The sequence below is a fragment of the Podarcis filfolensis genome (genome assembly GCF_964270895.1).
Source record: "Podarcis filfolensis genome assembly, chromosome: 16".
Lineage (NCBI taxonomy): Eukaryota > Metazoa > Chordata > Lepidosauria > Squamata > Lacertidae > Podarcis > Podarcis filfolensis.
Window position 1 is genome coordinate 12,461,854 of NC_139620.1, and position 22,880 is coordinate 12,484,733.

The 22,880-nt window shown below is 45.2% G+C and overlaps 1 protein-coding gene across 14 annotated transcripts in view; it reads right to left on the minus strand.

Moving 5' to 3' along the window:
* MARK2 (microtubule affinity regulating kinase 2) overlaps positions 1 to 22,880 on the minus strand; it is a 111,035-nt gene that overhangs the window by 47,259 nt on the left and 40,896 nt on the right. The window contains exon 1 of one of the 14 annotated variants that reach the window (XR_014542834.1): positions 776 to 1,466. The exons of 12 other annotated variants lie outside the window; for them this stretch is intronic. Coding sequence is in view for 1 of the 2 variants with exons in the window: in XM_083591761.1 (XP_083447887.1) it covers positions 776 to 820 (45 nt within the window). In the remaining variant the exon portion in view is untranslated. Of the gene's footprint in view, positions 1 to 775; positions 1,467 to 22,880 lie in introns of those variants that run through there. One more of the 14 variants, XM_083591761.1, reaches the window with a different exon arrangement.

The window sequence follows — 22,880 nt, forward strand, 5'->3', positions numbered from 1 at the left end:
GCAAGGGCCTCTGTTCGTGAAGAATAAGTCTACAAATGCCTATTAAGCCTGATGACTATGCTCTACCTGCACTGCTATAGGCAGTATGCTTCTGAATACCGGTTACTGGAAACTGCAGGAAGGGGAAGTGCTGTTGTTGCACACAGGTCCTGTTCACAGGCTTCCCACGGGCATCTAGTTGGCCACTGTGAGAACAGGATGCTGGACTGGATGGGCTGCTGGTCTGATTCAGAAGGTCTCTCCTGGGATAAAACAAAGCCAGTTCTGATCCAGCAATATTCCCCTACGCTTCCAGGATAGTACTTGGGTAGAGAGAGATCAAGAATGAGGCCTCAGCTTGAGTCTGCTTTCCTCACACACCATCGGCCAACCTGAAAGGACCGCATGCCCAAAATCTTACCAATCTGCATGGAATTAAAACCTGCTTCCTAGCCCTTGGGATTGGTGAATTTGACCTTTCTGAGGTCAAGGAAGTTTTTTTTATATGGGATCTCCCTGTTCAGTTACTCACTCTTGCAGTGAGGAGGAAGAGAGAGCATGTGAGTCTGAGGTCTGATCCCAATTTATCCCAGGGTGTAAAAGAAAGGTGAGTTGGGGGGGGGTCACATTCTCTAAAAAGAGCCCCTATTGGAAACTCAGTTTCCTACCCTCATCAGATCACTAACCACAAAATACCAGTTTTTCCTCATATAATCACCAGATCTTAATCCACCACCTCATATAAGGATCCCATTTTGGACCCCAGGAACCATACCCAGTAATACAAGAGACTTACTACTCCCATTGTCATAGGCACAACGTATCTATGTCCTCCACTCATTAATCGTAGTCTTCTCTGCTACCTCACGCAGTAGTGCCTCTGCCAGTCAGAGGCAAGCTGTACCTCATCGATCCACCGCTGCTCCAAGAGGCCAAAGAAAAAATGAGAAAGAGAGGGAGAAAAGACTGGATCCAGTTGCCCGCTTTCTCGGCCGTGAAGAAACGGATAAGGCAGGTATCCCAAAATTACTGCGAACAAGTCTGAGCAAAGCAGCAGCTCATGGAAACTCAAGAGGGAATAATCCTTTCCTGGGACGGTGCGTTTACCCCTTCATTTGTTGACCCAAAACTTTCCTGACGGAGCAAAGTACAGCAACAGAACTGAGGAAGTGTGGAGCTTCCTCATCCAGCCGGTGCCCAAGTCTCCACCTCCGATACCTGAGCGAGGGAACACCTTTCGCAATTTCCCCACTTGCTGAGCCAGAGAGCACCTGGGTTGTTTGGCAAGTCCTCCAAGCCTCTTTTAAAGTCTGAGTGATGGTGGCGGGGAAATATCTTACACACACCCCTCAAAAAAAACAACCCCAAAACCAAATAGTTAAATAGAGGTAACGGGTTATTCTAGAATCCAATCAAGGTTTACTCCAGAAGGAAGTCCAAATTGCTAGATCCTCCCCCACCCCCCACTCAAGACAGAAGGTAGGAGGAAACCTGCGTCTCACTTGGGAGGAGAGAAAGTGTGAGAGAGAATGAGTTACAGCAACGTCAGGTTCTCCCCCACAGGAAGCTGCCTGCCCCACCCATGCAATCGGCAGGCAGGGCTTTGGAGAGAACCAGGGAGGGGAAGAGAAAGCAAAGGAGAAAAGGATGACGTTACCCCTTTGACCTGCCGTCAGGTGATCTGGAGCTCTGACAGGCAACTCTGTTGACTGAGCCCTGCAGAGCCTACTAAGTTTGAAAGGCAGATTTTTTTTTACTTTTTTTTAAAGGCTGCCAATTTGAAAGGAGTGGAAGGGAGAGAAAGCCTAGGAGAGATTGTACAGAGGTACGGCTGAGCAAACAGCTTCTAGGCAGGGCTGGGTGTACTCTGCACTTAGAGAGACAGAGTTCTGCAGCAAGGGAAGCTGAATTCTGCAACTGGTATAAATTCTACACCTCAGCATGAATTCTCAAATCTTGCCCAATTTATCTTGCCATTCTGACTCCCACCTCCCCGCAGCATAAAATGTATTCACTTTCTATGGTTCTCTGATCACTGGAAAGTTTATATACTTTGGCTTCAGTGGTTTCATGAGGCATTGCCCATATCCTTGCAAGCCATTAGGACCAGATAGCTTTAAAGAACACCATGAAACCTGAACATCTGAAACCTGCATCCAAGACTATATTCAACTTTTGGGTGTGCGTTCCCACAAAACTGCAGTTATAGGCTACCTACCTAGTTATAAGCAATCTCTTTCAGCTGTGTACAGGCACCAAGGACCATGGTTTTCTGAATACGTATAGCATTACGATGCCCAAACCACTCCATACCATCCCTTCACCCACATCTGATCACCTGCAGCAATTAACAATTGCCTCCAGGCAACCAGCCCCACCTCTGCAGTGTGTGCACGCAGAACACAGATGCAGCAGCCAAAAGTATTCAGCTACATTGCAGATCCCCCTAGCAAAAAGGACAGAAAAGGGCCCATTTGCAGAGGTGCCACAGCTGTTAAAATGAGCCACAATACCACAAGAGGGTATTACAACTCCCTAATAGGGATAGCAGCTCCAGACATGCTGCAGTCTTTAAGCTCCATCTCCACCCCCACAACTGGGACAAACGTTCTACTCCAGGGAAAAAGCTTTTTAGGTGCCAGCTTCTCAGCAGCCAGGAACACAGGTGCTGTGAACTGCTCCAATTCACTCAACACCGTGCTTACAAAATTCAGGAGGAGTGTGCACCTTAGAATTAAGATTTTTTAAAAGCACCCATGGTTCTGTACACAAAGCTGCCAGTGGTCTGACTCAGTGGCCACCTTCAACACAGCTCCAACTAGAATGTCTCTTTAACCATAGTTTATTATTTCGTGATCATCAGGAAACTATAGTTGCCAACTTCAGAACAAGCTAGGCTCTTAAACCACAGTATGATGTTTGTTTAAGGCTTGTTTTGAAGGTGATAACCACAGTTTCCTTATCTTAGACACAAGTACAAAATGAAGTTTAATTAATTAGAGATTTCCTGGTTTAATCACAGGTCAAGGAAAGGGGCTCATAAGTATCTCAGTTTAGTAAGTGTGATCATCCAAAGAGGGCCAATATATTTAAGTACATAAGTGTTGGCTGCGTCTGGGAACAGCTCTCTCAAGTTTCAGGCAGAAAGAAGTCTTCCCAGCTCTACTGTCAAAGATCCTTTGATAACTGGAGATGCTGAAAATCGAATCTGGGACGATCTGCATGCAAAGTAAGTGTGCTAATACAGAGCTCCCCAACCTGCAATCAGGCCAAAATAAATTTGCATGAGGATTACAGAGCAGGGTGGGGGTTCTATGAGAGAACAATTCATTAGGAAACAGGAAGGTAACAAAGGCTCCCAGCAGCCAGGGAATGCTCACTTTCATTTGTCACAGTGCAGCTTACCAAAATATCAGCATATATACCCTATTTGAAATACTGAAGGAAGTGCAAGGTAACTTGTAGTTCAAATTAAAACTACTTCCAGCAGCTGGATATTTGCTTCAGTGTCATTAACGGCAACAGCCAAAACAAAACAGTAGTGAAACACCCCCACACAAGTGTTAATTGTCATCTGTTAAAGTATTAGTTTATCAATACGCTGGATTAGAGCTTGCAGCACTACCCCCAACCCACAAAGTGGAACACATGCATAGCCAACACCACCCCCAGGGCAGGTTCCTGCGAGTTACACTTTAGATTCTAGCATTAAATAAGTTTTAAAAACTAATGACAAAAAAGAAATACTAGTTCGCATCTTTACTGTTACTAGTTTACTTGGATATCATGAGTGTTGAGGAGCATAATAAACATGGTGTTCTTTCTGCTTGTGGAAAGCAGACGGAAGACCAACTTAATTATGTTTCCCAACTCTCATGATTTTGAAGTCGTTATCAGTTGTGCGTTTTTAAAGGTCTGCCTGAACTCTTTAACGTTTGATGTAGGAATGAGAATGGTGCACAAGAGGAAATGTAGTCAGCAGTTCATTCAGCACCTTCCTGTCACATTCATGAAAATGAGCAGGGATTAAATGTGCAAATTAGAGGAGAGTCGCTCCCAACCCTGATGCTGCTCCAAAGCAGATGCCTAGAGGGGGCTGACCCTTACTGGAGTATATGCAGGATGGAGCCTTTTGTTCAAGGCCCCTGAAGGCTGGGAATTTGCAACTGCAGCTGACTGGAGATGACTAGAGAAGCTTCCCGCAGGCATGACATGCACAGAGCCCTGGGCCAAATTGGGGCGGTGCTGCAGGGTCTAGCATTTTCTTTCTGCAGAGGCTTCCCTATATGGATAGAAAGAAGACAGCCAAATACTTCCCTCTGTAATTTAGTTGGTTGTTGAATTGCAGGTGTTGCAGTACAAACCCTAATCTTCAACAGGCATACATTGTAGGAATATCGCAGCTGCTGCACACCAAGTCCCACCACCCATCCATCTAGGTTGGTATTGTCTTCATCAGTACTGCAGACCCCCCGTTTTTCAAAAGCCAAGCCATGGACCCCTGCTTTTGAAAAAAAAAAAGATGTCTCTATGGTGGTTTTCATTGTGTGAATGGTGCCATGGAGCCCCTGGGTGGACCACCAATTGAGGACACTGGCCTACATGACCATCAGGGTAGACTGTAAAATCTCTGTCAAGTGTAATGTACAGCAACAGTGCAAATAATAACCCCACCCCTCCAAAAGCTTCACACATATGACCTGCATCCAGTTATGGTCATAGCAAACAAGATTCAAATTCACACCTTTCCCTTTGGTCTCGGAAGTGCTCTGCGGCATCCCATCTGGCCAACTCTGTCTGCAGTGTCACAGATAGCCAATCATGAACCTCTGCTTTGTTCAAAGTCTCTAGAATGGTCGGTAAGCACTGTCCCCATGAAAAACAACAGCAGCTGCCACATGCCATCCACTAAGATACCCCGTCACTGCTCCGTTTGCCCACTAGACTTGCAAATGGGCCTGGTAAAATTAATATGCTGCACCTTGGGTTTCCATTTTGGGAACCGGAGGTTTCCTACTTCAGAGTAAGTAGGATGTCATTTGGTTTAACCACCCCACTACTTAGCTCATTTCCACAGGCTTCCCTATGAAACTCTGATGCCGGAGAGTGGCATTGTGTGAACACTTTCTGATTGGAGAGCAACCTCAGTTCACCTTCTCCATTTTGACAGGATTCCAAAATGCACATGCACATTGTCTGGTCGAACAAGCTTCTCCTGATATTAATAGGACAACAGCGAACAATTATTTAACCTATCTGAGACTGCTCTTCTATTAAAATTAAAGATACAAAGCAGCTTACAGAGAGGACAAACCCAAGCAAAAATGGAGGCAATAAATTATTAAGTTATTTCAAACCTAAGAGTGGAGATCAATAAAGCTTACATAAAATAAAAATCATAATAGCAGCAGTGAGACAATAAAAGCTATAAAAAGCCACTAAAAACCACTAAAAGCCTCAGAAAACAGATGAAAAGTACTAACCTCTGGAAAAGTCTAAAAAAGACACCCTTGTGCCAGCTCAGCCCACCCCAGTCATTTCTTGGCCTTCAGTTTCCAAAGTTCTCTTTGGGAAAACGAGGGCAAGATAGCCAACTATTTGCATCGATGGATGGATGGCACTGACAAGGTGCACTGTGACCTAGCCCTCATAAAACATAAGAGGAGAGGTTTAACACATCCACACCCCTACATACTATGTTATGCAATGGAGAAGGCTGGAGCGGCTGTCTGTATGTTTAAAGCAGGAGTGGGGAAACTTTGGCCCTCCAGTTGGTGCCAAACTACAGCTCCCATCAGCACCAGCATGCATGGCAAAAAGGTTCCCCACACCTGGTCAAAGCAAGGAGATCCTTGTGATCAAATTCTGCATCACATTATTATTTGTACAAATGTGCATTTAATGTGTCTGGCACTTCACTCAGCACAGGAGGGCTGGGTCCTACCTTGAGGAGCAGACAATTTAAAACCTGACATAGGCAAAAAAGAGGAAAGGTGTGTGTGGGAGAGTAACCCAAGGAAAAAGTAAAGGCATCACTAAATGGCAGATTCTCTACTTGTTCTCTAAATCTATGGGCTCATAGAACAAAGCACACACACGCATTTTCTGGGCTTCAGATTCTTATGTGCTTCAAATTTATTCCACAATGTAAGCCTGCCTGAGTGGGGAAGACAGTTAGCAAGTGAATGTGCACTTGAGAAAGTCTCATCTGCTTTTGTAGAGGCCCAGATTTAAGTTCCTTCTCTGGGTCATCCAAGAATCTTTTCAAATTCTTAGTCTACATCAAGCCAATTTTTGTTCTGCTGAGCCAATACACAAGTTGCCTCAGAACCAAATTTTGTTTGGGTAAACAACAATCACCACAAGATATCCTAAGAGTCATTAGCCTCATTCACCAATTAAAGGCAAACAACAGCCTGCAGACATCTGGAGGAGGAGATGGAGGGACACCCTAACACACAATTATCCCACACAGTGTAATGACCCTTCCTTGCATTTTATTTGGGCTAGAATGCAACATCAATTTGGCATCCTTATCTAAGGTTTTGGAGTCACCTGAGGCTGAGGCTTAAAAAAAAATGCTGTATATTCACCATCAATTTGGTGTGCTTGTCTTAAAGCCACAAATATTTCAAAAGGCATAAAGGTTTTAACACATTTCATGTTTGCAAAAGCAACAAACAAAGGAATACTGTAAGTGCATTGTGAGGGGACCATGTCCAACAATTGTTCAAAGTGCTGCATAGTGATGTGTGCACACAAAGATGTATTGCATTTCCTGTGGGAACCCTGTCTAGGAAGGCTCAAGCCACATAAGTCTCCAGAGGAGAGCAGGCTAGACTTCTCTTCCTCTAAAAGGGTCCCCAAGTGCAATGCCTAACTTTGGCATCTATTAATTTAAGTGGGGATAACAGGTGTATTTGGGGAACACCACTTGTGTGTTAACCCTGCTCCCTCCCTATTACAAAAAATATATATCAAAAAATCAAGTTGCTTCTACCTGCACTATTCTGAGCTTGTTATCCAGGAACATGAAAAACCATCTTGTAATGAGTCAGACCACGGGTGCATTTAGCTTAGGGACCATTCACAGACACTGTCTGGTAGTGACTCTCCAGATTTCAGACATGGGCTTTTCCAGCCTTAATTGCAAACAATGTGATCAACCACTGAACTATGGCCCTTCCCTAAAGGCATTTCACTCTTGGTCAAGTTGGAGTTGAGGAAAGTATGGGGTTGAGGAAAGAGAATGAAATGAATAGAAGAGCTGCCATCATTATTCATGTTTTGCTACCTCAGGTGGGTATCTATCAAAATGGCTGCTACTTCACATCATCTGGCCAGTTTTAGTCTGGCCACCATGTCACCCACCTCACTTCTGGCCCCAAAGAAGCTAGCAATGCATGTCATTACTGATTAATATATTGATCCATATCTACTGCTCCAAAGCAATGAAACTGTACGCTGGAAGAAAACTTAGCCTTTAAGCTTGGGAGCTTCAGACTATCATCTCAGCATACTGGCAGAGGAAATACAGATATGATGTGTACACACAGAATCCTCCCCGGAAAAAACCCCAAGCAGATGTTCTGTGGAAAACACAGACCAGGCTTTACATAAAGTGTATTTCAAGAGCATTAAAAAAGAAAGAAAAAGAGTTTAAACCAGGGGAATTCATTTGGGGGGCCTGGTTCCTGACATCATTTATTCTGTGGCAACCAGAATTTAGACAGTGACAGAATTCTGTCTTTCTTGGTGTGTATGTTTCTATCTATCTCATACAGAGCAGACCCTGGGCATAAAAACCTATGATATGCTTCAAGGCGGGGGATGGGGAAGAGCCTGTAGCCCTCCAGATGTTGTTGGACTCTGAACTGCTGTAAGTGCCAGCCAGTATGGCCAATGATCAGGAAAGATGGGAGCAATATCTGGGGAACCACAGGCTACCCACTCCTGTTTTAAAGGACCCCTGCATGAAAATATATCAGTGCAATTCTACTTGGGAGTCCTCCCTCTAGTTCACCTCCCCATGAAACTCGTCAGGCGGATTAGGCAGAATGGGGAGGTAACTGGGACCAAGGCTGCACAGAAAAGCTTCCTGGCTCTGCAGGGATTTGAACAGCTCCCAAAAGAGAGCTCAATCTAGCCTCTAAAGTTTATCTAAATCTCCTTAAATGCCAAAAGGTTCTTTGAAGGAGAAAAAAACACAGAAAGGTAAAAGCAAATACGGGGTGGAATAAAGGATGCTTCCTCAGGCCACCAGCTAAAAAGTACACCCACACCCCTAGAAAGCTGTGTGGTGGATAGGCTGCTTCACCAACTTTGCTAACCTGTCGCCCTAGGAACTTCCTTCTCCCCCCCCCAACTTCATTTTGAGCTAGGCAGCCATGGAGAAAGTTCCACCACCACCCCTTAGCACAGCCCTTCCGGTTTCCTGCCAGAACTTGTTAGTCCGGTTACCCAGCAGAGCAACTCCAGTTACATTTGCATCTCCCCGCAGTATGTTTGTTCTGAATAAACACCCACCGAAGAGTTAACAAAAGGAGATAGAGCTATTTACCTCTGACAGAAGGAGGTCACCTAGGAAAAGATTATGCTTCATTTGAAGTCACTCCTTACGAGTAAAAGGGGTGGGGGTTAAGAAAAACTATAAACCAGGTGTGGGGAACCTGTGGCCCTCCAGATGTTGCTGAATGATAACTTCCAGTATTGCTGGGGCTGATAGAAGTTGTGGCTCAGCAACATCTGGAGGGCCACAGGTTCCCCGCACCTGGTATAAATCCACCAAGCCAAGAGCCAAAACATTTGAGGAGGAAGCCACATAGGGCGGTCAGCCAGTTTACGTTAATGCTCATTCCGGAATTAACTTTAAATCAATGCATATATGACCAAAATCTCTATTGATACAGGCAAGTAATTTGCAATATAATTTAACAAAAATACTCGCCAGTCAAAGAAAGCCATGTTACTTATTTCACTTTTCATTTACAATCACAGCAACACTTTCCTGCTTGAAAAGGTCATAAGAACAGTACTGCTGGATCAGGCCAGTGGCCTATCTTGTCCAGCATCCTATTCTCACTGTAGTCAAACAGGTGCCCATCCACAAGCAGGAACCATTAGTGTAAAAAGAACATAGTCTTATCCTCCACAAATCTGTCTAACCCCCTTTTAAAGCCATCAAAGTTGGTGACCATCACTATATCTTGTGGGAGCAAATGCTATAGTTTAACTGTGCACTGGATGAAGGAGGCGGAGAACCATGGAAGCCACCCCAAACTGTTTGGAAACTCTCCATTCCATCTGAATCAAGAGAGGCTGTGAAGAAAGTAGACTGGTGTCTGGAAGCAGTAAAAGGTTGGATGGGGGCCAACAAACTGAGGTTGAATTCTGATAAGATGGAGTTTCTGTGGATGAGTGGTTCCCATGCCCAGGAATTAGATGTAGAACCTGTTCTGGAAGGGTTGCACTCCCCCTGAAGGAACAGGTTCCTAGTCTGCGAGTATGCCTGGATTCCAACTTCTCAATGAAGTCTCAACTGAATTCTTTGGCCAGGAGTGTTTATGCCCAGGTTGGGCTGAACTGCCTACTACTTGGACAGCCTGATCTCAACTGCCCAGACTCTAGTGAGCTCCCACTTAGGACTACTGCAATGTGCTCTATGTGGAGCTGCCCTTGAAGACAACCCAGAAACTGCAGCTAGTGCAAAAAGTGGCTACTAGGTTGGCAAGTGGGGCAGCCGGGTGGGACCATGCACTACCCTCAGGAGAGCTCTCCAGCAGCTGCCAGTGAGCTACTGAGTCCAATTTGAGGTGTTAGTACTAGCATAAAAAGGTAAAGGTAAAGGTACCCCTGCCCGTACGGGCCAGTCTTGCCAGACTCTAGGGTTGTGCGCTCATCTCACTCTACAGGCTGGGAGCCAGCGCTGTCCGCAGACACTTCCGGGTCACGTGGCCAGCATGACAAGCTGCATCTGGCGAGCCAGCGCAGCACACGGAATGCCGTTTACCTTCCCGCTGGTAAGCGGTCCCTATTTATCTACTTGCACCCGGGGTGCTTTCGAACTGCTAGGTTGGTAGGCGCTGGGACCGAATGACGGGAGCGCACCCGGCCGCAGGGATTCGAACCGCTGACCATGCGATCGGCAAGTCCTAGGCGCTGAGGTTTTACCCACAGCGCCATCCGCGTCCCACCTAGTACTAGCATACAATGTCCTAAATGGCTTGGGATCAAGTATTTGAAGATCCCCCACTACTAATAGGACCCAAAGATCAGCATGGGAGGCCATGTTGGTGGTGCTGCCTCTGGTTGGTGTTGACTTGAGACAAGTTCATCTCCCTCACTGACTTTCAGGAAAACGTACAAATATTCCTGCTAAGCCAGGCATTTGATGACTGAAAAAATACTGGCCATGACAACCTTGAAATAAGCAACTGTGAGGGTGTGTGATCATTTTTAAATGTGTTTTGATGTTCTAAAATGTTTTACGTGGTTATTAATGTTACAGTGGTACCTCAGGATGCGAACAGGATCTGTTCCGGAACACCGTTCGCATCCTGAAGCGAACGTAACCCTCGTCCACGGGTCACGATTCGCCGCTTCCGCGCATGACGTCATTTTGAGCGTCTGCGCATGCGGCGAAACCCGGAAGTAACGCGCTCCATTACTTCTGGGTCGCTGCAGAGTGCAACCCGAAAATATTCATCCTGAAGCTACTTCAACCCCAGGTATGACTGTATTTGTGCTTTTAAATTCAAAAACACAAAAGGTTTGCTGCTCTATGCTCCTTTGGGAGGAAGGGCAGGTCAGAAATCCGAAAAATAAAGTAAGTAAATAAAATAACACAACTGACATGGAATCAAATATGCTCAAGCACATTACTTTGATGGCACTTAAAAAAAAAGAAAAGCACAAGGGCAAACCAGTCCCGGCCCTGAGAAACTTCCGATCAAAAAATCTAACACAGTAAATCAAATGCACCATCATCTTCATCATGATCACCACCAACAACAACTGCATGCTAGCCAAAGTCCATATAACTGAAGCAGAGGAATCTACATTTCATTTTGGCCATGTTAACCCTCAAAAGCACACAATTCTCCTAATACATATCTGCCCAGAACTTGAGAATAGTTACTTGGGAGAGGGCCTTTTCAGTGTTGGGACTCTGCTTGGGAAATGCCCCCCTCAAAGAGGCTCCCCTTGTGCCTAAGAACAAGAGTTTTGGGGGTGCCAGGCAAATGCTTTCTTGATCTCTTGGGCTTTTATATTACATTCCATTGGGAGCTTCTGTTTGTGCACCAAAGTCATCCCTGCTAGGTTCTTAAGTCCAGTTTTAATTGTTTAAAAAAGGAAAATTCAACACTTCATTATGAAGCTAAAATAACAATATTTTTATTAAAAGGAACAAGTTCAGAGTTCTTAACAAAACAATGATGTGCCAGGTAGAAATCTAGACTTGCAAAGGGGGCAGTACTGAGCAGGACTTGTAAGAATACTAATCTAGCTTTGCCATCTCCCTCAAAGCAAGCCCTCAAAGCTGGAACTTGGACTAGGAATATATCACATGAACTTTCCATCATCCTTAAAGGTAAAGGTAAAGAGACCCCTGACCATTAGGTCCAGTCGTGACCAACTCTGGGGTGGCGGCGCTCATCTTGCTTTCTTGGCCGAGGGAGCTTCCGGGTCAGGTGGCCAGCATGACTAAGCCGCTTCTGGCGAACCAGAGCAGCACACGGAAATGCCGTTTACCTTCCCGCCGGAGCGGTACCTATTTATCTACTTGCACTTTGACGTGCTTTCGAACTGCTAGGTTGGCAGGAGCTTACAGACACCATATTAGTAAGTCACCTAAGTTTCCCACGTGAAGAAAGGTAGCTGTGAGACTAACATCCCCAAACCCACTGGGTGAGGCAGAGCTGGAATTGAGCATTAGCCAATGAACCATACTAATCTTCAAGTTTTTTTTTCTTCTCCTTTCTGCTTAGAAGCTAGCTCCCTCTACTGCCAATAGGTGCATCAATACACCTTTGCAAGCTTCTATAAATCTGGGATAACAAGCTAGCCTGTGGAAGATTAGACTGTATCTTCTTTTTAAGATATTCTCCAGTACTTATCAATCTAGGTTCTAGCTGGCACAAGGCCAGGCCACAAGAGTCTGTCTGACACAGGCACAGACAGACAGACAGACAGACACACACACACACACCCAATATCACCAAGGACAACTGGCACTGTGCTTGAGCAACATGGTCACAAAGGAGCTCCAAACGAGAGTCCCAATACATTTTGATCCAAATTTCTCATTTCCTACTGCACATGGCCATCTGAAAGGCAACTAATGTCAAACAGCCAGCCCTGGAGTTACAGAGATAAGATGGTAGAATGAACCTGCTTCCCAAATGGCAGCTTTCAAACAGGAACAGGAAGTGAGGCCTGCTTGTCACTCAAGGCTCCTTTTAGCTTTATGGCTCCAATTTAATGCCAAGCTCAAACTGAACAGGCACCTGGCGACTGCCTCCTTGCAGTCTGGAGGAGGATTCAGGAGGCTACTGGAAACATAAATTGCCGTGGTGGTGCTGTTGTGAATTGACACAAACGCTGCTTCTCAGCAAAGGCTGCCACCTATCCTATTCATAACAGGCCAACAGGAGATGGGGTAGGGTGAGGACAAGCACTTGTAGCTCAGCTACCTTTGCAGTTCCATTTTTAAAATCAGCCTAAATTTCAGCAACAGATTAACTTAAAAGTCAACAATAAAACAAATCACTTCCTTATACAGAAAGTCCAGATGGCTGCCCTTACATGTGCCAGTTTATTAATCTGGCCCGGAAGTGAGGAACCTTTTGCAGCCCGGGAGTCATATTCCCCTCTGGGCAACCATCCAAGGGCCACATGCCAATGTTGAGCAGGGCTAGGGGTGGAAGTGGGTGCGGCAATATATGTGAATTTTAGCATTGTACAGTAGGCTGGTTTTTACACACCCACCCACCCCCTGAATCCTCAATCCAGAGGATGGCCTGGAAAGAGTTCCAAGGGCTAGACAGTGAAGTCTGGAGGGTCTCATTTGGCCCCAAGACCTGAGGTCCCCCACCCCAGGTCTAGCCTGTTGACAACAAAGCCCTGTGCACTAGAGAAGGCCATCATTAAACAAGTTTAAAACTACTAACGAGATCATGCGAGTGCACACATATCCAGGGTGGCAGCTGAAGACCGGACTTCTTCTGCTTGCACATTTAACACAGTGCTGCTGCTAGCACCAAATTGGAACTTGGGTCCCGCAGGGGTTAGAGCACGGCACTTGCAAGAGTTGCATTAGGATGGTGATTTCATCAAGTCACAAACCAGCAGGCACTCTGATTCTGGCTAGTGCTGCTTTCCTCTTGTCACAGGAAGTGAGCCTATGACTATTCTCAGCCTTTCCCAATTGCGAACCCTAGGGCAAAAGCCCCAGCCGAAGCTGCCAGCTTTCTTGGGAGAGCCAGTTTCCCTTTACAAGATGAAGGCAATCATTTGGTGATCATCAGGCGCTGGTGGAGGAAGAAGTTAAAGAAACTGACTCGTGTAAAGCACAGCACAACTTTAAGTTGGAATGAAGTGGGCAGATTAAAAAATACTGATGTACACGCCCCAATTGTGTGACTATGAAACAGAATGCAGTATGTGACAAATCTCTTCCTGTATTTAAAAAAGGAGACATTTGCTTGTCATTGCTTAAATTCTGGTGTGATGCACAAAGCAACTTAACTCTAATTAAAAACTATTTCAAAATTCTTGCTGTAAGCTTAGTTGTTCAGAAAGCTAGTATTCCTGCTACTAGAAGCTGATGTTAATTCATTACATTTATATTCTGCCTTTCCTCCAAAGAGTTGAAGGTGGCTTCTTCTTCCCCTATATGGATCCTCCCCTATTCTTAGTCTCACAATGACCATGGCTCAAAATCACCCAGTGAGCTTAATGGGATGTTACAGAACAGATCTCTGCCAAATCCACCTAGTTCCATAAATATTGAACTGGGTTTTCAGATAATGCCTGTGTTTTGCCTCAAAACCTTCCTGTAAATCAAACACAAGCTAAATTCAGAAAAACCTCCCAACTGTGGCTAGAAGATGGCAAACAACCCACTGACTACCAAGTTCCCTCTTTCTCTCAAATGGCTTCCCTCTCTAATTTCTGACTAGTGCTAAAGTCTACCTTGTTGTGACGTCCAAATCAACCACCCATGGCTAACGCTTGCCTTCCGAAGTGGAATCAGAAGCCCATTTCAAACCCTAGTTTCTGATTCAGGTTGGGGAGAGGGGCAACATTAACTGCTGATTTGGACATCAGGTTCTCATTAAACAGGAAAAAGAAAGTGAAACTACACAAGAGGGAAGGAAGGAGCAACTGAGCCCCACAGCGCTCACAATCGTTTGGAAGAGCATCTGAACTAAACCACAAACAGGCAGTAGCTACAAGTTAGATTTTTCACTATAATTTCTCAAGGAGGATAGCAACTTGCAACATCCCCATGACTCACAGGGACTAGTACTCTTTCCTAATCCTACAATTATAAAAACAAAAGGTGGCTTCAGCTGATCTGAGGCAGAAAATACCAGTGGTTCAAGATAATCATGCACTAGGATCAAGCAACAGTGGACAACAGGGCAACCACAGACATTGGGACTCAGATATCACCTTCCATCAGACTCTTTGGGTTGCATTCCATGCTAGTCCTACTCAGAGTAGACCAACTGATATTAATGGCTATGACTAACTTCATTGGGCCTACTCTGAGAAAGGCTTAGTTGGCTGCAAGTCTTTGAAACTCTTCTCCCTGTGTTCACTCATCTTCGTCCCACCACCAATTCCCTGGCTCTGAGCCTTCTTCCCTTGGGGGTCCCCAATTGATGCCTCCCATCACTCCCCTGCATCCAGCCAGCCCATGACATCCTGCCTCCTTCCCAAAACCTAGTTAGCACTTTCCCAGCTTTGGGAAGGAGGTAGGAGGGCTCTAGGACCATGCCAGAGCCTCACACCTCCTGTGGGTTTCCTGTCAAAGTATTCTTGCAGCCCACTTGCTATGAAAAGCTGTGCCACCCTGATGTAGAGAGTAGTCAGTAAGGGCTGGTATGGAACATGGAGGACAAAATTTGCAATGCCAACGATAAATCCACTCAACCTGATATTCTTGCTGGAAAGCAACCTGTGTATTATGCATGTAAATAGTATAGGCAGTGTTGTATCCCCTGAATAATCACTTCAGAAGTAACTAAGTGGATTGCTCTGGTAAGTCAACATTGCCTCAAATGGCAGGAGACTATGAGCACTGTGTGAAATCACTATGCTCCATCTTCCAGCCCCATAAACTAGCAGAAGGGCAATAGCTCAGTGGCAGAGCCTATGCCTTGCAAGCAAATGGTGACTGCCGCAATGCCATAGTCATCTTTGACTTGACTTAACAGTCCAGGGGTCCTTTACCTTTACCCAGGTTCAATCCCCGGCATCTCCAGGTAGGCTTGGAAAAGACTCTTGCCTGAAATCATGGAGAGTGAGGCAACACTGAGCTAGATGGACCGATGTTCTGACTCTGTGCAAGGCAGCCTGTTGCCTATCCTATGTTCTAAAGCAGGCACAGGCAAACTCTGGCCCTCCAGATGATTGGGGCTTCAATTCCCATCATCCCTAGCTAACAGGACCAGTTATCAGGGATGATGGGAATTGTAGTCCCAAACATCTGGAGGGCCGGAGTTTGCCTATGCCTGTTCTAAAGACTAGCTACTGAACTCTTTGACACCCTCTCCCTTCCCCCCCTCACTGCCTAATATGGAAAGGTTCCAAAGGGGCCTAAAACCCTCTGGGTAAACGCTCCACGTCATCAGTTTAAGAACAGCAGCATCAGTTCCCTATTTTGCTTAATAAAGGACTGTGTTTGAATCACAGGGGATTCCATGCTACATCATTTGGGATTTTCCAAGGCAGAATACTTAGATCCCTGTCTGTGAGCAACTTAAATATTAAGCAACATGAGCAGGGGATCTGAGAGGGGGGTGGATGTCTGCAAAGAAAGAAGAGGAATCCTTAAGCCAGGCTTATACAACTATGACTTATCAAACTGAATGCAGCCACGTCTGTGTGCTTGACAGTGCTTTGTGCTTGTAGAGCTTGGCAGGCAGCTAAAAGAGGTGTTATCAAGCTCCTGGTGGGCTGCATTCAGCTTGGGAGTGTTGCAAGTTACAGAGGTCAACCAAGAATACTATCCATTTTTGGTATGAATCCACTCTGCAGGGAGTGGGGAAGAGACAATCAACCTGTCTCTGGGCTGTACCACTTCAGAACTACAGGTGAGACAAAAAGCTGGCAGATTCCAGCAAGGTCTCACCCTATAAGGCCAACAACTTGTCTACATTACCGCCACTTCCATAAAGGCTGGCTCACCAGGCTGCTTCTCAGGAGCCCAACAAGGACTGCTTTTGAATGGTGAGAAGACCCTCTCTCTCCCAGTTGGCTATTATAAGAGCCTTATAACAGTAAGAACAGTAAGAACCACTGGTACAGTTTCCTTTCACAATTCACCTTCTTTCCTAAGTGAAAACACATCTCCTTGCTTATTCTATCTTTCCGACAATGCTTTAAAGAAGAAAATTAGTTTTTCCACTTTACCAATGGGAACCCAGATATAAGTTATTTTCTTGCTGCGGCTAGAATCTTAATTGCTCAACACTTAAAGGAGGCTAAGGCTCTACCAATTCAACAATGAGAGCTTAACTTATTTGAAATTCATGTATTTACTATGAAGTGCAGAGGATAAAGTGAAACTGGTTGAGAATGTGACAGTAATTGATATGATTTTCTTGTTGTTACTAACAAAACAGCTAAAAGTTAAAATCAGGTCTAAAGTTATATTGCATTCATGGTCGTATGACAGCATATCAGTGATAATAGAACAGGAATAAGATGCTGTGATGCTTTGTGTACACACTTGTACTTTATCTGCTGCTTCTCAGCTGCGTGAGATTTTTTTGGTATGTACTTTTTTCTTTCAAATAAAATAAATCAATATATACATCATTTAATTTTTAAAAAATGGAGAGAGGGGGAAAGAAGACAAGACCTGTTCAAAGAAGTATGTCCCCCACTGGCCAAGTACGACATGAGACAATGGCTGGGTTAACATATCACAACAAGCCAGGGATGCTGGCTGATCAATGTTTGTTGTGGACAAGCAGTGCACTGATGCACAATGCTCTTCTGTTCCTGCTTCACTCCTCCCCTGGCACGAGTGGGAACACAAGAAGCTGCCTTATACTGAGTCATGGTCCATCTAGCTCGGTATTGTCTACACTGGCCGGCAATGACTCTCAAGGATTTCAGACAGGGAGCATTCCCAGCCCAACCGAGAGATGCCACTGCTAACTGAACCTGGGACCTTCTGTATCCAAAGCAGATGCCATACCACTGAGCCACCGCTTTTCACCAAATCAAAGCAAAAGGCCACAATTAAGCTGAATCCAGGATCCTGGTTTGTTGCCAGGATTGCTAGACAGCCTTAAACTGTGGTTTCTTGCTGGCTTATGAATTCTGGTTTAACTAACCAGGATCCCGGGTTCAGGAAGCCAAGTGTTCTACACATTCAGCCTTCATGGGCTCAGAGCCTTGGTGTGATTTTATTCAACTATGTCCCACCTTTCTGTCCTAAAACAGGATCCCTCAAGATTAGCAAATCATAATCAAACAAAAAACTGCCATCATGAAAACAAAACAGCAGCAACAACCATAAACAGAAAGAACACCCAATGCAACAATGTGTCCAACTAAATTTGGTTTCATTGGTGCCTATGGCCATAGAGAGCGTTGGCTGGCAGAATCTCCCACACAGCAGAGCATTCCACAGCCTGGACACCCACATTACAGTGGGCTAGTCTTGCATTCTCCGTTCACATGGGCAATTTCTCTTATATGAGCCAGGGAGCAAGTATTAGCATGGCATGGGAGACGCAGGCTGGGATGGCACCAGTCTCTGCAGCCTGTGCTGCATGTGGGTAACCTGTGCTTCAGCTGAGGCATAGAACAGCCCTGAGATTTGAAAGTGTATCTAAGCCTACCACCCAGATGCCAACTCTCTCAACCTAAATAAGTGAGCATGTTCTTGTGGAAGGCTATTCTAGAAAGGAGAGCGCAGTGACCACACAGAAAAAACAAAGCCACTTTAGGGTTGGAGAGACAAAGCTGAAGGCTTCCTTCTGCTCACCACCTTCAATGGGCACTACGAAAGCACTAAAATATTCCCAGGAAAGGCTCCTGCATACCAGTCAACTGAAAAGATCCCTTTTTTGTCATCTACTGTAGCAAGTCACACATTAGTTTCTCTAAGCTAGTTGTGATGTCTTGTATATTTGAGATGCTTTCCGGTAAGGAAAAGGAGCAACATGGCTAAAACGTGCATTATTTTGCCTGCCTTTTTGTCCATGGCCCCCAATTACTGTTTTAAATAGGAAAGCAGGCAAGCAAAGATACTCACTGTGGGAGTGGAAGGAAGCTTTATCATCAGCAAACCTCACCTTCACAGCTAAGTCAGATGGTGATGGGTAAAGATTATCAAAGTGAGCTTGTGTCAGTTCAACAAAAGGTGACCCAGGAAATGTTCTCCAAATCGTATGCTTAATATTGGAAAAATATTCATGTAAAGAGTATCCAAGAAACACTAATTTAACCTTTCCCAACCAGGTGCCCTCCAGCCATTTTGGATAGCCCATCACCCGAAGCCAGCATAGCCAATGTTCAGGGATTGTTGTTGTTGTTAAAATCTGTATACCACCCTTCATCCATACATCTCAGGGCAGTTTACATATTTAAAAGGATGATGGAAATCATAGTCTAAAATCATCTGAAGGGCACTGAGGTGGGGAAGGCTGTGCTAACATGTTGCATCTCTCCAAAATGGAAGCAAATCCATAAACTCTTGAATGACAAGAGGCACAACCTACAAGACAGTAAAAAATGATCTGATGGGAATATTTGCAGAGGTGGGGCAAAAGCACTTAACCTCATTCACAGGGCTGTTGGGAGGATAAAAGGAAGGCCATTTATGCCACCATTAACACCTTGGAGAGAAAGGCAGGATAAAAAATGCAAGGAATAAAACAAAATGAAATCCGACCTACTCCCTTAAATGGCTGGAGGAAGAGAAATGAATAAACTTAATGTGGCCAAAAGCAGGTAAATCCAAGTCCAGAAAATGGAGGTCCTTCCGTACTGGAAAAATTGACGCAAACTGCCCCCATCTGCATCTGAGAAGAAAAGCTAAAAATAGGCAGCTAAGAATATGAACTTTTATTCAGCACTCATCCTAGCATTTGGCATATGTTCTCCCTCTCTATTCTCTCCACCCCCATCCCCTCCAAAACAACCTTCCACTTCTGTGGTTAGCTATAAGCTTCCTCTGGTAAGCTCCATTTCCCCTCCCACTGGGATTCTCTCCCCCCCCCCCATTAAGCAGCAATTCTTTGTAGCACCCACAGAGAGCGTGGAGCACTTCTCCTTCATCCACATGGCTCATGTGAAGCCCAGAGGGAAGAGCCATACACTCCTGATGAGGAAGAGAGACAGGAGGCGGTGAGGGGTGGAGAGGAGGGAAGTCAGCACACCAGCAACACAAATGACAAGGAAGGCTGATTTGGTGGGAAGCAGGAAGATTTGCTTCTGAGAGCAGTTTGATTCTATCCAGCTTTGCTGCCTTTAGAACACGTATAGGCAAACTCGGCCCTCCAGATGTTTTGAGACTACAATTCCCATCATCCCTGACCACTGGTCCTGTTAGCTAGTGATGATGGGAGTTGTAGTCCCAAAACAGGAGGAGGGCAGAATTTGCCTATGCCTGCTTTAGAAGAAAGGGAATTCCTCCCTGTCTCCTCACCTCCCTGAACATGCTGCTATTCTTTCATTAATAGGTCCAAGCAAGAGTCAGGGCCAGGGAACACAATCCAAATCACCACCTTGCTCTTTTTATTTTATTAATATGCCGCATTCTGAGCCACATATATCCATGCCGGAAGCAGCCTACACACTGAACCACCACCACATACATTGAAATAAAGACCATAATGCCACCACCGAAACAATAAAGAAACAGCCTGATTTTAAAAAAAATCAGCATGGTGTTAATCAGAACCACAAAAGAAACTCTGCTCTTTGAATTGCTGTTGCCCATATTCCCTGGCTGCCCACCTCCCATGCTTGCAAATTCCTCTGCAAAAACCCACGGCTTTGGCCATAGGAAGGTTCCTTATACCGATAGTCTTTCCCAGTCCCTACCTGGATTTGCCACTGGGAATTGAACCTGAGACCTTCTATATGCAAAACAGATGCTCTACCACTAAGCTGGAGCTTAAGGATCACCTTGTTCTGGGTGTGTCCCTCTGTGTGCTCCATCCCACACCCAAGGTGTCAATACCAAATAAAGGTCAGTAGGCACTCACCTGTGTGGGACCTTCTCAGTAGTCGCACCAACTGATCCAAGTCCTGACATTGGCCTGTCTTACAGAAAAAGTTTGGCCAAACAACCCCTCTCATGCAAAAAGAGCATGTAGCAAGCTCTCCTTTCTTACCAAGAATTCAATTGCTGCTGGTTGCTGTTCCTGAGACTGCAGCCATGTTTTTTGGTCTCTACTGAAAAGAAGGTTATCCATTCTAGTGCGATTGCTGTTGTATTACTGTTATTTATCATGTCACTACGAATTTTAAGCCACTTCACATTCACTTTGGATAATGAAAGGAGGGATACATTTGTGGGGTTTTTTTTAATGCTCCAAATAAAGCAAATGCCCAGACTCTCATGGCAGGGCAAAGAATGATAACTCTTGACACTATTCCTGCTGAGGACAGAGTAATGAACTGAAGTCGGGTTACAAAGCATGAGTTCAGCAGGTAAATCAGAGACTGGAATACTTGACTAAGCACAAGTCAAAACATTTTTCTAACAAGCAAATATACGTCTTGGCACGAGGCAATCATAGAATTGTAGAGTTGGAAGGGACCACAAGGGTCATCTAGTCCAACCACCTGCAATGCAGGAATCAAACAAGCTCTCCTTCCAGTAGGCTGGCTTTGCAAAGCTTGTTTGCAATGACACTGCCAGTCCTTGGAGATGGGGGCAGACTGAGAGCCAGCTTGGCATTAGACTCTCAGATGCGTTCCCAGAAAAGAGGATGTCCTCAATGGCTGGAGGCAGCTCCTTTGTAGGAGGCATTAGACGTGGGATATCCAGAGTCTTGCGGGCAGAACACTCTTCGAACAGTGTGTTCGGTCTCTCCCCAGGATCCAACTCTTCACCTTCCAGCCCACTGGAGCCTTCCCCTGGGCGGAACACTTTATGGGGTCCCAGCTCTTCTCCCCCAGTTCTCTAGGACCCTCTCTGGAGTCATCCAGCTCCAACTCCCTGATCTCCACCCATTCATTTTCTATGTCCCAACCATGGAACATATTCAAGGCCAGGTAATGTGGATTAAACATCATTTAAACACTCTGCTGTACTAACTACCACAGCCGAATAAAAAGCTTGATCCCCCTTCAGCTAACTTGCACCTACTTTTCTGAGCACAGGTTGTAGTTCGAAAACAGACAACACACACACCCCAATCCACACACATATGCGCATGCACACATGAGGATTTTTTTTTGGCATATGTTTTGAGGATGGCATCCACTCTTAGGCTAGTCAGTTCCTAGAGGGGTCGGGAAGGGAACCTCTAAAATAAAAATATAACACCTCTGAGTGAAATCTGGCTGCAGGATACAGAATTCATAAGGACAGGTTACCTCAGGGAGGGCAGGTTAAGCAGAGACAACTGTCTGGAATCTCTGTTGACTCACCCTGCATAATCAGTACCTCCTCGCCCAGGGCTCTGCTGCCAGAGGATAAGCAGCAAAGATATCCTCCCCACCACTCCCCACCAGAGTGGCAACTCCCTATTTGTGCAAAGCCCTCTTCCACTCCTTTGTGCACAATTACCAACCCCCCCCCCCACAGAGGGAGAGAGAGCTTCAAAGAAGGCAGTAGCATCTCCACATCAACATGGGAAGATTCAAGCCTGTAACTGAACTCAAAAGCAACACCAGGACATCCAAGCTGGGAGTTTCCTAAAACAAACAAACACAAACAAACACACACCTGAGAAACTGTATTGTGGTTTAGAGCAAGGGGCTGGAAGTCCCTGTGTGAAAACCTCACTTGTCCACAGAATCATTGGCTCAATTTAGAGGTAATGCCAAACGAGTTTGGTGCTACTATGAGAACAAGCCTGGGAGGAGCCTCAGGATTGCTTAAACAGTTCCTTCCCAGTTACAGCTACGTCAGAGTATGCTGTTATAGCCAAACCAGCAAACTACAGCTTGCGTTTGCCCTGAAGGTAAGGATTCAAACCCTGGTTTGCAACAGAAGCACAAACCAGAGTTTATCAGTTTGAACACAACAGCAAATTGTGGTTTGCAGAAGATTAAGCAGAAATGAATGAGAGCAGGCAAAGGGAGAAGGGAGGGTGAGAGCCTGAGGCTCTTTTCAGGTTCATTCTCATATCACCAAACCATAATTTGTTATTATGTTCAAAACTATGGTCTCAGTCTCAGCCCTCCAACTGTATTACATATGGTATATATGCAATATACTGGTACATGAGAAGCTTTATTAAATCAAGTTAGATCACTGGTTGCTCATTCTATCCCAATATTGCCTGATCTAATTGGCAGTGGCTCTCCAGGATCTTTTGCATAAGCTGGCCCCCAATCCTACCGAAGGTATGAGAACCTGCGTGCCAAATGTCCAATGTTTAAAGCAGGTAAGTCTACCACTGAGCTAAGGCCCACCCCAAATAATAAAACTGCTCTAGTGTTGAAAGAATCACTGAGAAACATATTAAGTGCTCTGA